At 39.7% G+C, this 15770-nt stretch overlaps 2 protein-coding genes across 6 annotated transcripts in view; both read right to left on the bottom strand.

Moving 5' to 3' along the window:
- Window positions 1–7086, bottom strand: part of BRD10 (bromodomain containing 10) — an 83957-nt gene extending 76871 nt beyond the window's left edge. For 3 of the 4 annotated variants that reach the window (XM_081066760.1, XM_081066761.1, XM_081066762.1), the window contains exon 1: window positions 6203–7086. In XM_081066760.1, coding sequence (XP_080922886.1) covers window positions 6203–6795 — 593 coding nt within the window. In that variant the 5' untranslated portion in view covers window positions 6796–7086. The remainder of the gene's footprint in view (window positions 1–6202) is intronic. The other variant, XM_081066763.1, reaches the window with a different exon arrangement.
- A 2441-nt stretch (window positions 7087–9527) lies between these two features.
- RANBP6 (RAN binding protein 6) lies at window positions 9528–14175 on the bottom strand. Of its 2 annotated transcripts, XM_081066381.1 has the most exons (2): window positions 14017–14165; window positions 9528–12901 (listed from the first exon to the last, which is right to left on the bottom strand). In XM_081066381.1, the coding sequence occupies exons 1-2, from the start codon at window positions 14150–14152 to the stop codon at window positions 12831–12833; spliced, it is 207 nt and encodes a 68-aa protein (XP_080922507.1). In that variant the 5' UTR covers window positions 14153–14165; the 3' UTR covers window positions 9528–12830. The 2 variants fall into 2 exon arrangements, with proteins under 2 accessions (XP_080922507.1, XP_080922506.1); XM_081066380.1 differs by having other exon boundaries at window positions 9528–14175.
- Between the last annotated feature and the right edge of the window lie 1595 nt (window positions 14176–15770).

Raw genomic sequence — 15770 nt, 5'->3', positions numbered from 1 at the left:
TTTGCTCTGTGCACCTCTAATTTTATGGCGATAGCCTACAGATGATTTGAAAGCTAAAATACAACTATGAAAGGGACTCAATTGTCTCTCGAAAAAGAATTTTTTTCCTAGATTTTTTTCCCCTCTATTTTTTTCTTAGAAATGAAAATAGGGAGTATTTGAGATCTTGTTCCCAGGCATATGTCATCAGTTTGGCTCAAATACTCTTACAAAAATTAAAAAAAGAAAAGAAAGAAAAATATGAGGGCACAAATACTATGAGAAACGGACAAAAGGCAAAACACATTAGAATCTATTTGAGCATTTTTATTGTATTAAATTTAAGCCATTCTTAAATTAATATTATCAAATGGAATAAAATCTTCTAAAATACTGAAGTCTATTACGTTTGTTATATTCTAAATAATACCTTTTACTTATTCCAGAATAAATTCTTTTCAACTTTATTAACTGCCTTTTCTCAGTTAAGCATTTCAGCTTTTAATATAACTTATACACACTTCATCATATTCTTCTAAACTTTCGTTTTTCCAGGTTGAAGACACTCAGTCCTTACACAAAGTTCTGCCTTTGGTCCCCTTGTGTTATACTAGACTCTGTCCTGGGCAATCTCATTCACTGCCATTTTTTTCAAACGTCATCCTTCTGCAGGTTAATTCCTAAATAAACATCTCTGATCTAGCCCTACTCCCTCTACTGAGCTCCACATGCAGCCTTCCAATAATTCTCAGCTTCCTATCTTCAAATGAATGCTTCCTCTCATGTTCCCTCAGCATCACCATCATCTGGGCTCAAATTCATTCTGGACATCATCTTTCCACACCCCACATCCATAACTTGCCATTTCACCACTTTCACCTGCTGAATATACATACCTCTTTTGTATCCTCACCCACCTTGTTATTCCTACTGCATGTATCTTTTGATGGAATTAACTCAATAGCCATTTACTTGGTTTCCTTTCTTCATTCCCTCTCCTTCAATTTCAGCTTTCAAACTTCAAAATACTAATAAATTACATCACTCTTTTAGCTAAAACCCGTGGATCTGTATCACCTATATTCTAAATTCCTCAGCAAACAATCAAGAATCTCCATAATTAGCCCCAGCCTATCTTTCTAGATTTATCTGCCACTACATACAGCCCCTCATCATCCCACAATCTAACCACTGGGTATAAATTGTTACTCTGCAATACTCTGTACTCTTCTGGCTACATATCTTGGTTTATTTCCGTTTACCTACCAGCTTGACATAAGGGATAATGTCATGTTTATCACTGTATCTACAGGGTTTTACATACTACCTATCAAAGACTAATTTAAATAATTGCTTAATGAACTCCTCAACGTCACCTATCAATATTCTACCTACCCTCCAAAACTGTAACCTCTACAATAAAACCTAATGAAGTGTTTTCAGCTTCTTCCCCCCTCCCCAGTTAAAACTCCTCTGCACTCCCCTAACATTCTATGATAAAGCTCACCACAGTAGTCTTCAAAGTATGCACCCTTGGAACATAGTTATTTCATGAGCTGAACCAAAATGTACTATCCAAAAGTGATTAGGGCCTCCCAATTTGTAGGGGGGATAAAATAAGGTATCAGAATCTCTCCAATTAAAGGTTTCTTCCCATAATTTTACAAAGCCTTTTGGATCCCCCAGGAAAAAAATCATTATGATACAACTAAATATATCAATATTTCAGGGTGTTCTACAAATAGGAGGATGACTTCCAGGTGTTCTGACAATGGAACAATTTCGAGAATGAATCAGTTTTAACATATTTTACCTTTTAACATAACTGTACCATCTTTTAAACTTCTTGGGGGCAGTAACTGTCCCCCCAAGTCCTAGAACAAAGCAGGGACTTAATAAATATCTTGTTAATTAAAATCCCTTATCCTTTTATAGCTGCACTTAAACATTTTCTGAACCTTCTCTAAGTAACACAACTATTTTTTTTTAAATAATGGCAACTATAATAAATAGAACTACATGGAGTATCAAGCTCTATCTAACATTTTACAGTTCTGAACAAGAGGCAAATCCAGATTCTATTACCAAATGTCCTCAATTTTTAAAGATTTACATAAAAAAGATAGAATTACACAATCCAGTGGGGGTAGGGGGCGTTAGACTATTAGGGAGAAAAAAAAGACTACTAGGAAGAAAGAAGCATCTTGTTAAAATTCCCAATTAATTTCTGGATTTTGATATTGAGAATAAGCAAGTCAACAAAATTAAAATTTTAACTCAGGAGAGGGTTAAAATTGGTCTATGAATTTCATTTGTATTTCAACACTACTTGTACTCTGAAACTTCTATTTTTACATTTTTAAGGCTTGATGATGCTTTTGTACTCTCATCCCCAAGAAAAATATTTTGCCAATTAAAAATCAATTATAAAAGTAAATAACCTTTAGCTCTATTTTAAGAAAGCCTTTTTACCTGTGTACCATTAACAGCAACTTAATTTAGAAACCAAAAATACATATATATATATATATATATATATATGTATACACACACACACACACACACACACACACACAAAGATATATTATATTCAAGCTTATTTTCACCAAAATATTGTTTAAAATGGCCAAAATTAAAATTTTAAGTTCAGCTCCTTTGAGGGTCACTGGTGATGTCTCTCCTATAACTACAACCTTTTAAAATTAGGAAAAGCCATCTTCTGGCTACATAGCAATATTCTTAAAAGCTTTCAAAAATATTTTAAAATTTAAAAGCTTTCAAAAATATCATTTAAAATTTGCAAGAGGTAAAAATTCTTATTAATATTTCATAATTTTTAAAGCTTGTTACATATCTTCCTAATTATTATTTTCTATTCCTTTCCACTTAGATTTTCCCCTTTTTTCTAATATTAACTGGTATTTCTCTGGTGTCTCAAATAAATGAGATCCCTTCTAAAATATAACTTTCCTCAAAATAGATTCGTCATCTAAGTCTTAGTCCTAGATCTATTACAAATATTAAATACGTTGTTATATTACTAATACATCTTTATATATAACAAACTATACTTATAAACTACAGATTATATACTGGTGCTATTAAAAACACCACAAAAAGCAAACCAAAAATAGAAATTTTAAAAAGGATAAAATAAAACTAGAATATACTGAAGTTGTAGTACTTTATTTCTCGGAATCTATCATCTTGCAGACCTCCCGGGGTGCTGACACTATTCTGTAGACCATATTGTAGCATCCAGAAGCACCTGTAGTTCCCAGAAACCCTATGCAGTTTCATGCCTTGTATTCACTGCAGTTCAGCATTCTGGAATGCCCATCTCAAGCTTCCAAGAAAATCCAGTAGCAATATTCAATTCCTTCAAGAATTGGTTGAAGTGCAAACTTCTCTACGACACATTTTAACTACTGTTGTCTCCTTCCCCCTTCTCCTCCTTTCTCTCAATTCCCATCACTACACTTACCTATCCCCCCCCACCCCTTCAGATTTAGGTCTCCTTCCTCTTAAATTTGCTTTTTACCTTGTTTATATGTCCATTATAGAATCATTACCTTTTTAAAGTGTCTGGTTCCACACTACACTAGAAACCACTTAAGGGCAGAGAACTTATCTTTTGATATCAGGGACTTGAATGTCTAGCTCTGGCAGATACGTATTTGTACAACCAATCTATCCTAACACTCTCAAAGTACAGATGAAGAAACTGAGATTCAAAGTATACAATGAGTCCAAAGTACTAATACAACTGGGCTGCTCTGTAATGATAATGTGGCATCTTCTTTATCTAATGTACCTAGTTTCTTACTCAATAAAAGGCTCATGAGTATATGGAACAGTTATAAAGCTCTCCTTACAGTAAATTTGAAAATAAGAGTTAATTCAATATACTACAAATACATACCAGAAGACAAAAGAAAACTTAAATCTCAGTGACTGTTTTTTATTACTAAAATAACACATACCACTTCTTTACAAATAAGGTATCTGAGTCAGCCATTTGCTGAAAATCATATTCATGTGAACAGTTGACAGAACATTGTTCTGGAACATCTATATACTCTAAATGCATACCAAACAGTTGTAATCTATGCTTTTTCTTAAAGCTGTGCCCACCACTTTGCATTTATTTAGTAAAGACTCAGATTTCAGGCTAGTACATAAAAAGAAATGATTTCCTAGCATCAATGAGTGAGGTCTGGCAAAAAACTTCGTATTATTTACAAAATGTTTGTATACATCAAATACAAAAAAGTGAAAGAATCAAAACTTTAATCATCTCTTTGAGACCATCATACTACTTTTGCTACTAAAAATGCAAGAATTTTCTCTCTCTTGGACTAATAATATCAGAAATACATTATGTTTATAAAGAACAGAATGTTTTAAGTTTAACATCTAAGTATGGATGCTGTATGATTTATACGGGAATACGGTATTCTGAGCATTAGCCAGTGGGAATGAAAGCATTTAGAAACTCACCTTTATGTAAAAGAGAAATAGTCTCCCTGCTCTTTTGTAGGATTCATGACATGACTTATTATACACGCACTGCTTTTGAAAATAAACCTATCATTCATTCAAACCTATATGCTACTTCTTAGCACTTGCATACAGCCACTCTTTTGCCTCATTCTTAGTCTCTGTTTCCACATCTGTAAAACTGGAAGCTTGGACTAGATGAACTCTATAGTTCCTTCTAAAATCTTGTGACATCAATTTGGAGTATAGTTTACTACTTAAAAATAATGACATGTATGGATTTTTATGTCAGACATAACTATAAAGCACTGTGGCGTCAAGGGTAACAAATGTAATGTCACTAAAGTATTAAAAGTAATTTACAAAGCAAATTTGTGAATAATTATTGTTACCGAATAATTCTATTTTATGAAAGGATTCAAGAAAAGGTCCTTAGTATAAATAGAACTTCCTTGAGTCAAGCACTATGTTAATTCTTGTTTTCAGTGAAAGAAGTTACTGATAGTCTTGAAAACAACATACAGAAGCCAAGAACAGATGAGATTATTTTAAAATTACAACTACAAATCAAGAACCAAAAAATTAACGCAACTTTTCAGGAAGTATTCCATAAAAACACTAGTTAGTACAATGCCCAGTTCCAGATATGAGGAAAATACTGATTTTATTCAACTACTACTACTACTATTATAATGCTTAAAACTTACATTGGGCTAACTATGGGACAGGCACTGTTAACCTTACACTTAACTCAATTAAACCTAAGGCAACCCCATAAATTAGGTACTATTATTATCCCCATTTTACAGATGAGGAAACTGAAACCAAAATGGTAAATTAATTGTTCAAGTTTACTTGAACTGTAGTGTCAAACTACTATTCAACTACCATTTCCAACAACAGTCAATTATTTTTCTACTCCTAAAAAACTGCCACTTGAGAAATGAATTTAGCTTGTATCAATTATAATTATAAATTAATACGTTTATTTCAGTAGCTTCCGTTATTTCCTCTTACTAAAGAAAAACTGACTGGATATATGGGTGAAGTACACCAAGAGTATGGTGCCACCTAAATTGCCTATGATTTCTTATAGAATAAACACAAACATCTAAATGTATTAACAAATTTGCATTGAGGCACCCACTATCATTGCAAAAATTAGGTCTCCTCAGATGAAGGAAGCTGAGAGAAAAGATCAGGAGTACATCAGAGTAATCGTTAACCATTTAATAACACTTCATAAATCTGCGATGGCAGCGATGATTATTTTTACTGGTTTGAAACAACCACCTGTTTACATAAACTGAAATTATTTTTCTAACGATATTTCATCCTAAAAACTTTTAAAACTTTCACGCTAAAAAGAAGTCTAAAAGTTGCGGTCCAACTTCCATCCCACTAAAAAACTTTTCCTCTGCCTGGCCCTGTAATTCTTCCTACGGGCACCATTTCCCTTCACATCTACAGCTTCACCTGCTCTTCAGCGCTCTGGCCTCGGCCTCCTTCTCAGCTTTTCAGCTGGGTGCTGTGTTCTTTGGCTCACACCCACCACACCCCAGAGGGACCCTGCCCAGCGCTGCTCCTCCTCCCGGGGTTCTCCAGCACAGACTCAGCACCTATCAGCGACGCCCCCAGTCCCCTGGCCCAACCCATCCTCGGACACGTGCGAGGGTGTGTTTGTGTCAGTCCTTCAGTCCCACCTGAGACTGGGCTCACTCACCGAGAGAGGAGCGCCAACTTCTGCTCCAGCATCATCTCCAGCTTCTGGCCCTGTCTGGACATCCAATGGTCCACTCCATGAAGGCGGTAGCACATCTCCAGCATCGACCTGAAGTCGGCCACGAACTCGGTGATGCCCCCGTACTGGCCGCTAGTGAACTTCTCCTCCATCTTCAGCAGACACATGCCCTGCCCCGGCAGCTGCGGGAGGGAGCGACTGCCCCGGCCCCCGCTGCGCGGCCCCTCAGCCGCCTCCTCCTCCCAGGTGGCAACGCCCCCCAAGGGTTGCAGAAAGGGGGCGGTGAGGCCCCGGTGCTTTTCCTGCAGGAACTCGCCCAGGATGCGGTAGCCTTGCTGCAGCTCGTAGGTCAGCTCCTGCTCCTTGCAGCCACCACCCCCGACCACCATCGCCTCCTGCACCTCCTCCTCCTGGTCTTCTGCGCCCTCCCGCGAGGAGGCACTCCTCCCTTGGGCCGGCCCTGAGGCCCGGGCCGCAGCTGCCACCTCTTCGTCGTCCTCTTCCTCGGCCGCCGGCGGCGGCCGCTCCTCCTCCCCGGCCGGCTCCATCTCCCCCGGCGTCTCGGGCACGCTCATGCCCCCGGCAGGCCCAGGTTGGGCTGTGTGGAGCGGCCGCTCGAGGCGCCGGGGGACGCGCGAGTGAGGGCCGCTTCCTCAGGGCTCGGCCGTGCCGCGCAGCCTCAGCCGCATCGGGCCTCGCTCTCCTTAGCCGCTAGCTCGGCTCGGTGCGCGCGGGGGTCTCGAGCTCGCCGCCGGCGGGGCGGGGTTACATGGCGCGCGGGGGAGGGGGGAGAGAAGAGGAGAGCCTAGGTGCCCTCCTCTCCCCTCCCCCCGGCGGTGGCGCGCGCGCGGCCCTCGCCGGCCTCACCCGTCCGCGCCCCGCCCGCCCGCTCTGCACCCGCCAGGCCCGGCCCGGCCGCCGCGGCCTTGGCGCCCCACCCCCTCCCGGGCCGACTAAGTGGCTGGGAGGGGGCGAGGAGGAAGCGGTGGGGGTCTTCTCTCGCTTCCCCGGAGGGGGCCGCAGCGCAGGGCCGCGGCGGCTCGGGCTCCTCCTCCTCTTCTCCCCCACACCCCCTCCCGCCCCTCTCTACCTGCGGGGGACCCAGGCAGGAGGAGGCAGTGCGCCGACCAGGCCCAGCGACAACTGTCAGTTAGAAGCCCTGCTGGGCGGGAGGGGGAAGGGGGGAAGGGGAGGGGCAGAGAGAGAAGGAGGAGGGCACTGAGGCTTCCCCCACCCCAGACTGGGGCGAGCTGTGGAAACAGGCAAAGAAAGAGGCACCGTCGCCATCCACGATGCGCATGCGTATTAGAACAACCAACCACCCCGCCCCTCGCTTCGCGTCCCGCCCCGCTACCGGAAAGCACGAACTTCGGCTCAGCTACAGGTCCCGAGGCCTGGTAGGTTGCGCGAACCAATGATGTCATCAGCTTGTAGACGACTATAAGGGCGGAGTGGAGGGGGAAGCAAGGCGCCTGCGCAGCTTTACTCGCCACCTCCAGAAAGGCCAGAGGGCTCTTAAGTGCAAGTGCTGCAGTTGGGTATTTCTTTTGCGAGACCCTTACTGACCCTAAAAACTTACAGTAATCCAGAAGGATCTTTTTAGATAACTTTTGTTAATAACAAACGAAAATAAGGCACAAAATGTAAATCCTGTCGTATTGTAAAATTTACATTTTCTTTGCACACAGCCTCCCCCTTGTGACTAACGGTTTAATAAAGCTAGAATTTTGAAAACTGTAAAAAGGTTCAAGAATGAGACCAAATGAAACATATGTTCACGTGTAAAAGAAAAGATTATTGTAAAAGTCGAATTTCTGAAACTCCTGCCTCCAGTTCTTAACATCAATTCCTATTTCGGAAATTAACCTCATGTTTTCTGGTAAAATAAGAAAATGTATTTCTACATTTTTGAGTCTTGAGATCTGCTAAGAATAGAGGAAGGAGATGCAACCTCATTTAAAAAAAGACCCTTGGCACTAAAAACAGTCTTCAAATATTTCAAGTCTAAACTGTACAGCATTAAAAAGCCATTAGCGTGGCCTTATAATCTCACTACACATTAAAAAAATTACTGTTTAGGCAATGTCTAAAAAGCGGACATTAATTCACGTATTGCTTAAAATAAGTGGGGAGAAAGGAGTTAATAGTTCCAAAAAGCAGATATTCTGTTTTTTCATGTTCTATTTGAAAGGTGCACATAATACTCTTTTTACTTAAAACGCTCTTGCTTGAAACCTAGAATTACTTAAAACACAAAAATGAAATTCTAGAAATGAAGCATTTTTACAACTAAAAGCTGTATAACTAAATGGTCAGGATATTCTGACTCAAGATTGTTTCTCACTAATGTGGATCTTTTAAGACATTTGTAACTTATTAGGCATTTATAGCATTCTCATCTTAGAACCCATAGAATCACCTCACCTCACTGGAACAAAGGCAGAAATCATTCCTATTTCGGCAACTGGTAAACAAAAATGTGTCTGATTGGACATCCCTCACTTCCTTTGACAAAGCCCAAGAATCTGGACCCACCCTACACCAGCAAATATCCCTTCCACTTTAGTCACCAACCCTGTTTCAGGCTTCTCAACAATATTAGCTTGCATTTGTTGAACCCTGTGCCACTAGCACTTTTTATATCTTCTTTAATTCTTACAACAATCCTATGACACAGGTATTATGCACATTTTTCAGATGGAGAAATTGATGCTTAGGTGAAGAAGATAGTTTGCCAAATTTCAAATCTAGGTTTGTCATACTTAAAAATTCTACAGGGACCTAATTCCAAGTCATCTGGCAGAATTTGCAATTCTGCATGCACAATAGTGTAGGAAACTGCTAGAAATGTTTATCAACGGCTTTGTAAGAGATACTAAGATAAAGAGGTATGGGTGAGTTGAAGGAAACTCAGTTATAGGTCATAGAGAGGCCAAGGTGATTGCAATCAGGTCCTTGAATTAAAATATATATATATAAGAAATATGTTGGTTGTAGGTAAATTAGAAAATATAGGTAAGTGAATTTCAAGAAAAATTGCCATTTATTCCTAGAGAAAACCTCTATTATTGTGGTGGGATTTTTCTTTTTGCCTGTATTTTATCTTAAAATTGTGACTATACTGTATTTAATGTCCTTTTTCCCCTCATTAATAAATAATTGTAGGGAATGGACAGGAACTGCATATCTAAAATCGACCATATCTCTGACCACAATGGGACTTGCTTATCTGAACTGGTAGAAGGCGAATCAGAGAAATTCTAATGTAAAAGGAATTCCAAACAAACAAAAGAAAACACAGTTGAGGTACAAACAACAACAGCAATGATAGCTACCATTTATTAAGCACTTAGTAGGTCTTAAATACTTGCCAAATACTTTACATACACAGTACTCACAATGCTGCCAGGAAATCATGACATGTATTTTTTCCTAAATTTTGGATCAATAACTTGCTGAACAGAAGCTTTTTTCTACCCTACAAAAGCTCGACATTAAAGACTGACATTCCAATTAATATAATTAAACCTAGATTTATAGAACTGTTTTCTTATAATGTATAATGCACATCTAATGCTAAATGTCAGGTCTCAAAGCTGTTTTCTTTTTTGTGTTTAAAGATAAAATTAAATTCACTTCCCTTTCATTTTCACAGTAGAATACTCTTCTGTGCTACTATAGAATCTATTTAGAACTTCTTCAAAATAGAAATCTATTTAAGCCCCATTTTGAATGAGGACTTCTCTTTTTGTTGAGCTGCTTTGCAGGGGAAAAATAGCATACATATACAATATTCTGCTCAAACACGTAACATTGATTGATCCCCGTAAACATTGATCACTATCTGTCAAACACTGTGTTATAAAGTATGTTACATGCTATCAATGTTAGACGTACCAAGACACCCTTTTCAGTAACCATGATTCCTAGAGTCTTAGATAACTTAACAAATAGAGTCCAGTCTGGCTAAGGAGATTCTAAAATTCTCATAACTCTCAGCTGGACACCTTGGGAACTAAAATATGGATACGTCTCACCCAGCTCTCAAGAGGGTGTTATGAAAATGTTCATATACATTACAGAGAAAACTCTCCACATCCACGGCAATATCTCAAAACTCTCTCCCAATTTCAGCATCCTCCTATTACCATGAAAACCAGGAGTATTATCAAGGATGAATAAGCCTGGCACTATATTCTTCACCCATCCTAATTCCAAAGATATTTACCCTGGAAGTTCTGCTATCCTAACTTTGTGAAGTCTTAGCATCTTGTGATAGGCAGCATGACATTTTGACACCAAGTATATTGCTTGCCCAGCACCAATAATTCAGACAAATGGCAACACTTTGTATACTTCACATCAACGAGGGAAAAGATGACAAACATTCTAAGACAATGGAAGCACAAGTTATCACCAAAGTCTGTGTTTAAGAGATAAAACATGCAAGGTGGACAGAAGGCTATAACACTGACTAATCCTGGAAAAACATGGGGAAGGAGTACAAACTGCTTAGCAGGGAGAGAACAGTTCTCTTAATTATAATGGAATCCATTCACAACACTTATTTGGAGTTACTTTTACGGTAGATAATTCAAGTGATATTAAAGTGCTTCAAGCAAAATTCAGCAACTCCTGTAAGGCTTCCCGATGCTCATCATCAAGTTGCGATACGCATTCCAACCATAATTCTTCAGAAGTTTGTACCTGACGCACAACATTAGCTAGGCGTTTGGCACAAGGATTTTCATAGTTAATAGTCTCATTAATTTTTCCTTCTGCAATTATACTGATTATTTTGGGAAGATTGGAATTATTTGGACCGAGTACAATTGGGTGGTTACTTTCAATTAAGTCACAGAGAAAACTCAAAGTCTGAATAGCTTCCTCTTTATCCTCATGAAGTGGAAGCCATGACAACCAGTGAGGAAGAACTTCATCTACATTTACACAGTTAGGCTTAAACCTCAAAATCTTGCCTACTGCCGAGATACAGTTTTCTGTAGCAATGACATTTTTTTTGGTTTTGGAATTTGCACACTTAATAACTTTTACCAGCAGTGGAACAGCTTCTGAACATAAAGAACGGTAATCATCTCCACCAAACTGTGCCATAACACCCAGGCCATAAGCAGCAGCTTGCCTGACTTCAGGATTGTTATCTCGCATATTTAGTAGCATTGGCCACCGAAAATATTCTACATATTTAAATGAGGTTGGACTACAGTGCTCTATGATATCATCAAATATGCATAATCCCCACTGTCTGTCTGGCCATGGCCTATTAGAACAAATTAGATTTACAATTAATGGAAGCAGCTGTTCAAACCATGGTAAAATCTTTTCCTTGTAAGTACTAAATAATGAGTGCAAAATATCAGATACTTTGGTCAGAATGTAAACATCACATTCATCCTCGTCTTGCAGAGACATTTCAACTTGTTGGTCATAGTTTTCTTCCTGTCTTTTAACCTGCCTCAATTCTTGATTTTTAAAGTGACCTTCAAGTTTTGCTTTCAATATTTCTCTCAGTTCTTCCAACTGTCCATCATTAAGGCACCCATCTCCCATTACTTCAATGGACTTTGCAAAAGAATTCATTATTTCTGAGAGTACATCTGTATCAGGTTCAGTCCCAATAGCCTTGATTAAGGGATCACATATGAACTGCCACATCTGTGCAAGATATTCTGGGCCACGAATTCTTGCACATTCCAGGAGAAAAGGCATGGACTCAGCTGCTGCCACTCGAACATTGTCATGGAAATAAAATTTCAGTAAAGGAACCATCAGCTTTACAACTTGTTCTGTATATTCCACAAATCCTTCCCTTAATTCCTTAGCATAGTAAACCAACATCTGGCAAGCAGTTGCTTTTGCTTCAAGTCCTGAAGTTTTAATTCCGAAACTTTGCTGGTCTCCAAGATTTACAAATTGCCAGCCATCATCATCACTCATATTCTCCACATCTTGTGTGTCTAAGAGAGCAACATCAGGTTTAGCTGAAGCAGTCTTAATAAGAGGCTCAATAACCAGTGGAAGATACTGTTGAAAATCATTTCCAAGAATTTTACACATTCTAGCCCACGCTGAAACCACGTAAGATGTCTGCGGATCATCATCTTCCATATTATTTAAGTCTGATTGTGTCTTCAACAATAGCTGCATCACATTTGATGCATCTTGCATAAATTTTTCCTTCCCAACAGCAAGACCAACATGGCTAATGCACTCAATAGTTTTTCCTTTCAGAAGCTTGAGTTCTTTTTCAACAGCAAGCTCAACAATGTGCTTTAGTGAGGGCATAAATATATCATAATATGGAATAAATTTTTCTTCTATTGTATCCGCAACAGAGGCAATGGTTGTCACAAGCTGTTCCAAGGCCAACTTAGTTCCATTCCGAATCAACTCTTGAAGTTTAATCACCAAGATGGAATGTAGATTTCTCACCATACTATCCACATACAGAACTAGCAATGATTTGGGGCAGTCTTCTATAAAAATAACAAGCGCAGAAGCTGCATGTGATTGCACACGCTGATTGCCTTGATTTTCCATGGTACGCAACAGAGCTGCAATCACTGTTTCATGGAATTTCTTTTGGAAGTTAGGCGCAAAATCTGTAGCCATCTGTCCAAGTGTAGTACAGGCTGCAGCCCTCACCCTTGGATGAGGATCCTGAAGAAAAAGCAAAACAGAGTTAACCATTTCATCTAAAATTGGTTCCATTTGCTGATGGCATCCTTCTCCAATGGCGGATAAGGCCATTAATCCAGCATGTCGATATTTCCAGTCAGGGCTCTGAAGCATCTGCATGATATGCTCCTTAGTGATTGGTAAAACAAGTTTTCCACCGAGCCCGCAAGCCAGTCTGTCTAGTGCACTCTCAGCTGCAACTGCATTGCTATCAAAATCATCTTCTTCCATTTCATCAGCATTTACCCAGTCCTCATCATCTTGTAGATCAACCATCATTGCTAATATATGAGGAACTGCCTGTGCAATAACATTTGTATGTTTTTTCAACATTGGGGTTGCAGTTTCAGACAAGGTGACTATTACTTCAAGGGCCAGCTGGCGTTGCAGATTACTAAGCCTTGAGTCTCCACATAACTTTAGACTCAACTGCAGAGTATCTTCTAAATATGGACCCAAGTATTTAGGTACAGTATCTGCAATCTCAACAAGGGATTCTAGCACTGAATCATCATCCTGGTAGCATGAGTCATTCACAGCCTGTAAGATTCCAGGGAGCAAGTCTGCAAAGTCTTTGAAAAGAGCAATATTACTCTCATTGGCAAGTACAAATGCAGCTGCAGCTCTAGCAGATAATGTCCTGATTGCTGGATGTTCTTGATCTTGAATACACTGGTCCAACAACCGTTTGATGATATCCAAATCGTGCCGCTCTTGGTTCCCAAAAATCCCAGGAAAGTGCCAGAAAACGTGAAGTGCAACTTCCCACAGAACCACATTTTTAGAGTAGATTGAATCAATAAGGAACTTCAGACCTTCAGGCCAGTGGTTAGTGCCATCCTCATCTATCAAATTCCTGGCCAGCACCGCAAAGATATCACAAAGTTTTTTCCTCATACTAGCATGTGTTTCTAACTTAACAGCCAGTATCAGTTCAATCTTCACGTCCCTCTGAACATCAGAAGGCAGATTTGGATAGACTTCCTCAAACCCAGAGGACAAAAGCCGTCGTAGCAGTGCGGCAGCCATTTGTCTCACCTCATAACCTGCTCTTCTATTTCTGACGGCATCTAAGAGGAATGTAGTCTTACACAGACCTGGGATGTTTTCATAGATTTCCTCTGCCTGCCGCCGCACCATACAGCTTGGATTGATCAGGTTCTTCAGAAGCTGGTAAAACTCGTGCTTTCCCGACACGGTCGCCGGTGCCCCTGCAGACCCGGCCGCCGCCATCGCGCTCTGTCAAAGCAACCGCGACCCGGAAGGAGGGAGGGGGTCTGTGGCTCCAAGCAGTGACGCAAGCGGGGCGCCGGCGGGGATGGGCGGGGCCGCTTCTCCCTCCGCTCCGGGCGCACTGGCGGGGCTTTGAGAGGCGGGGAGCGGGGACCGAGGAAGGGGCATCCTCCATCTGTTTAACAGATAAAAATGCACATGCAGAAGGGGGGAAAAATACAATTATGATGTTGATTGTATTAGAATGGGATTATGGGTGATTTTTTTTCTCCTTTGCTTTATTTCTAAATTATCCCTATTGTTACCCTGACAATGATAAAACAACAAGTACAAGTTGACAACTGGCTAAGTGAAAGAAGCTGATGACAAAAGGCTAACTATTGTATGATTCCATTTATATGAAAGGCCTTGAATAGGCAAATCTATACAGAAAGTAGATTAGTGGTTGCCAGAGGCTGGGGCGAAGGGAGGAGCAGGAAGAATGAAGAATGATGGCTGTCAGGGGGTTTCTTTTGGGGTGATGAAAATGTAAAGATGAAAATTGATTGTGGTGATGGTTGCACATCTCTGTGATTATACTAAAAACCATTGAATTGTACAATTTAGACTGGTGAATTGTATGGTATGTATATAATACCTCAATAAAGTTGCTTATCAAATAAGTGCAATAAAAGATAAAGACTATTTTTGTCTACCATACCTAATGCAATAGAACAGTAATGATCAAACTCTGGCATGTGTCAGAGTCATCTGGCCTGTGGATTATAATAAAGAATGAGAAAGACAACTGAGTAAAGTATGGTGGAAAGTGACCTGGGCTAGTAATCAGAAGACTTGAATCCTGCTCTTACCTCTAAATTAATTTTGTATCCTTGGTCATATCACTCAAGGTTTTCCTTGCACGTTGCCTAAACTGTAAAATGCTTTTACAGTTTTCCTTTCAGTAGGAAGCTACTGAGATTATTCCAAAAAACAAATGCCTCTGAGGCTAAATATTATTTCTTTAATTCAGGACAGACAGGTGTATCAATCAAAAACAATGATCATTCCTTTAACAATGATTGGATTTTACTTTTGTATTATTCCTGTGCCATTCTGTCACTCTGACCCTTATACAGGTTTGCAAGTTTGGTAGAATAGGTATAACACTATATAATTTTAGATGAGAAATGGAAACTCAGGGACGTTAAGGGCTTTACCTAAGATAACACAGCTGAGTCTCAAATTCATCTCTTCTGAAAGCAGCACTAATGCTCTTTTTCTGTACCACTTCCCCACGATTACTCTTGGTTTTGCAACATGATCAGAGGTCTTCATGTATTGCAAAGACTGTCTTAAACTTCTTCAAATGGGTTTAATTTTAATTTTGTAAAATGCTGCTGTATATACCCACAAAGATAGAAAAACACAGCTTTAGCATTAACCAGGTGATAGACAAAGTTGTCAGTCTCATAAATTGCATTGTAATATATAATACTATGCTCCTTTAGGAGGAGACCTTATTCTATAAATAGTGTTTATCATTCTTTGGACTGAAAACCAACTGCATCAGAATCACTTGAGATACTTACTTATAGATATTAGGTCCCAATCTCTAAACTAGTGAATCAGAATTTCT

Source organism: Rhinolophus hipposideros (genome assembly GCF_964194185.1).
Source record: "Rhinolophus hipposideros genome assembly, chromosome: 11".
Taxonomy (NCBI): domain Eukaryota; kingdom Metazoa; phylum Chordata; class Mammalia; order Chiroptera; family Rhinolophidae; genus Rhinolophus; species Rhinolophus hipposideros.
Note: the sequence above shows the minus strand (reverse complement) of the source record. Positions and strands in the feature narration are given on the sequence as shown.

What these genes read in the sequence shown, in the direction of transcription:
- RANBP6 (XM_081066380.1), bottom strand. Translation starts at nt 14,152, where the DNA reads ATGGCGGCGGCCGGGTCTGCAGGGGCACCGGCGACCGTGTCGGGAAAG.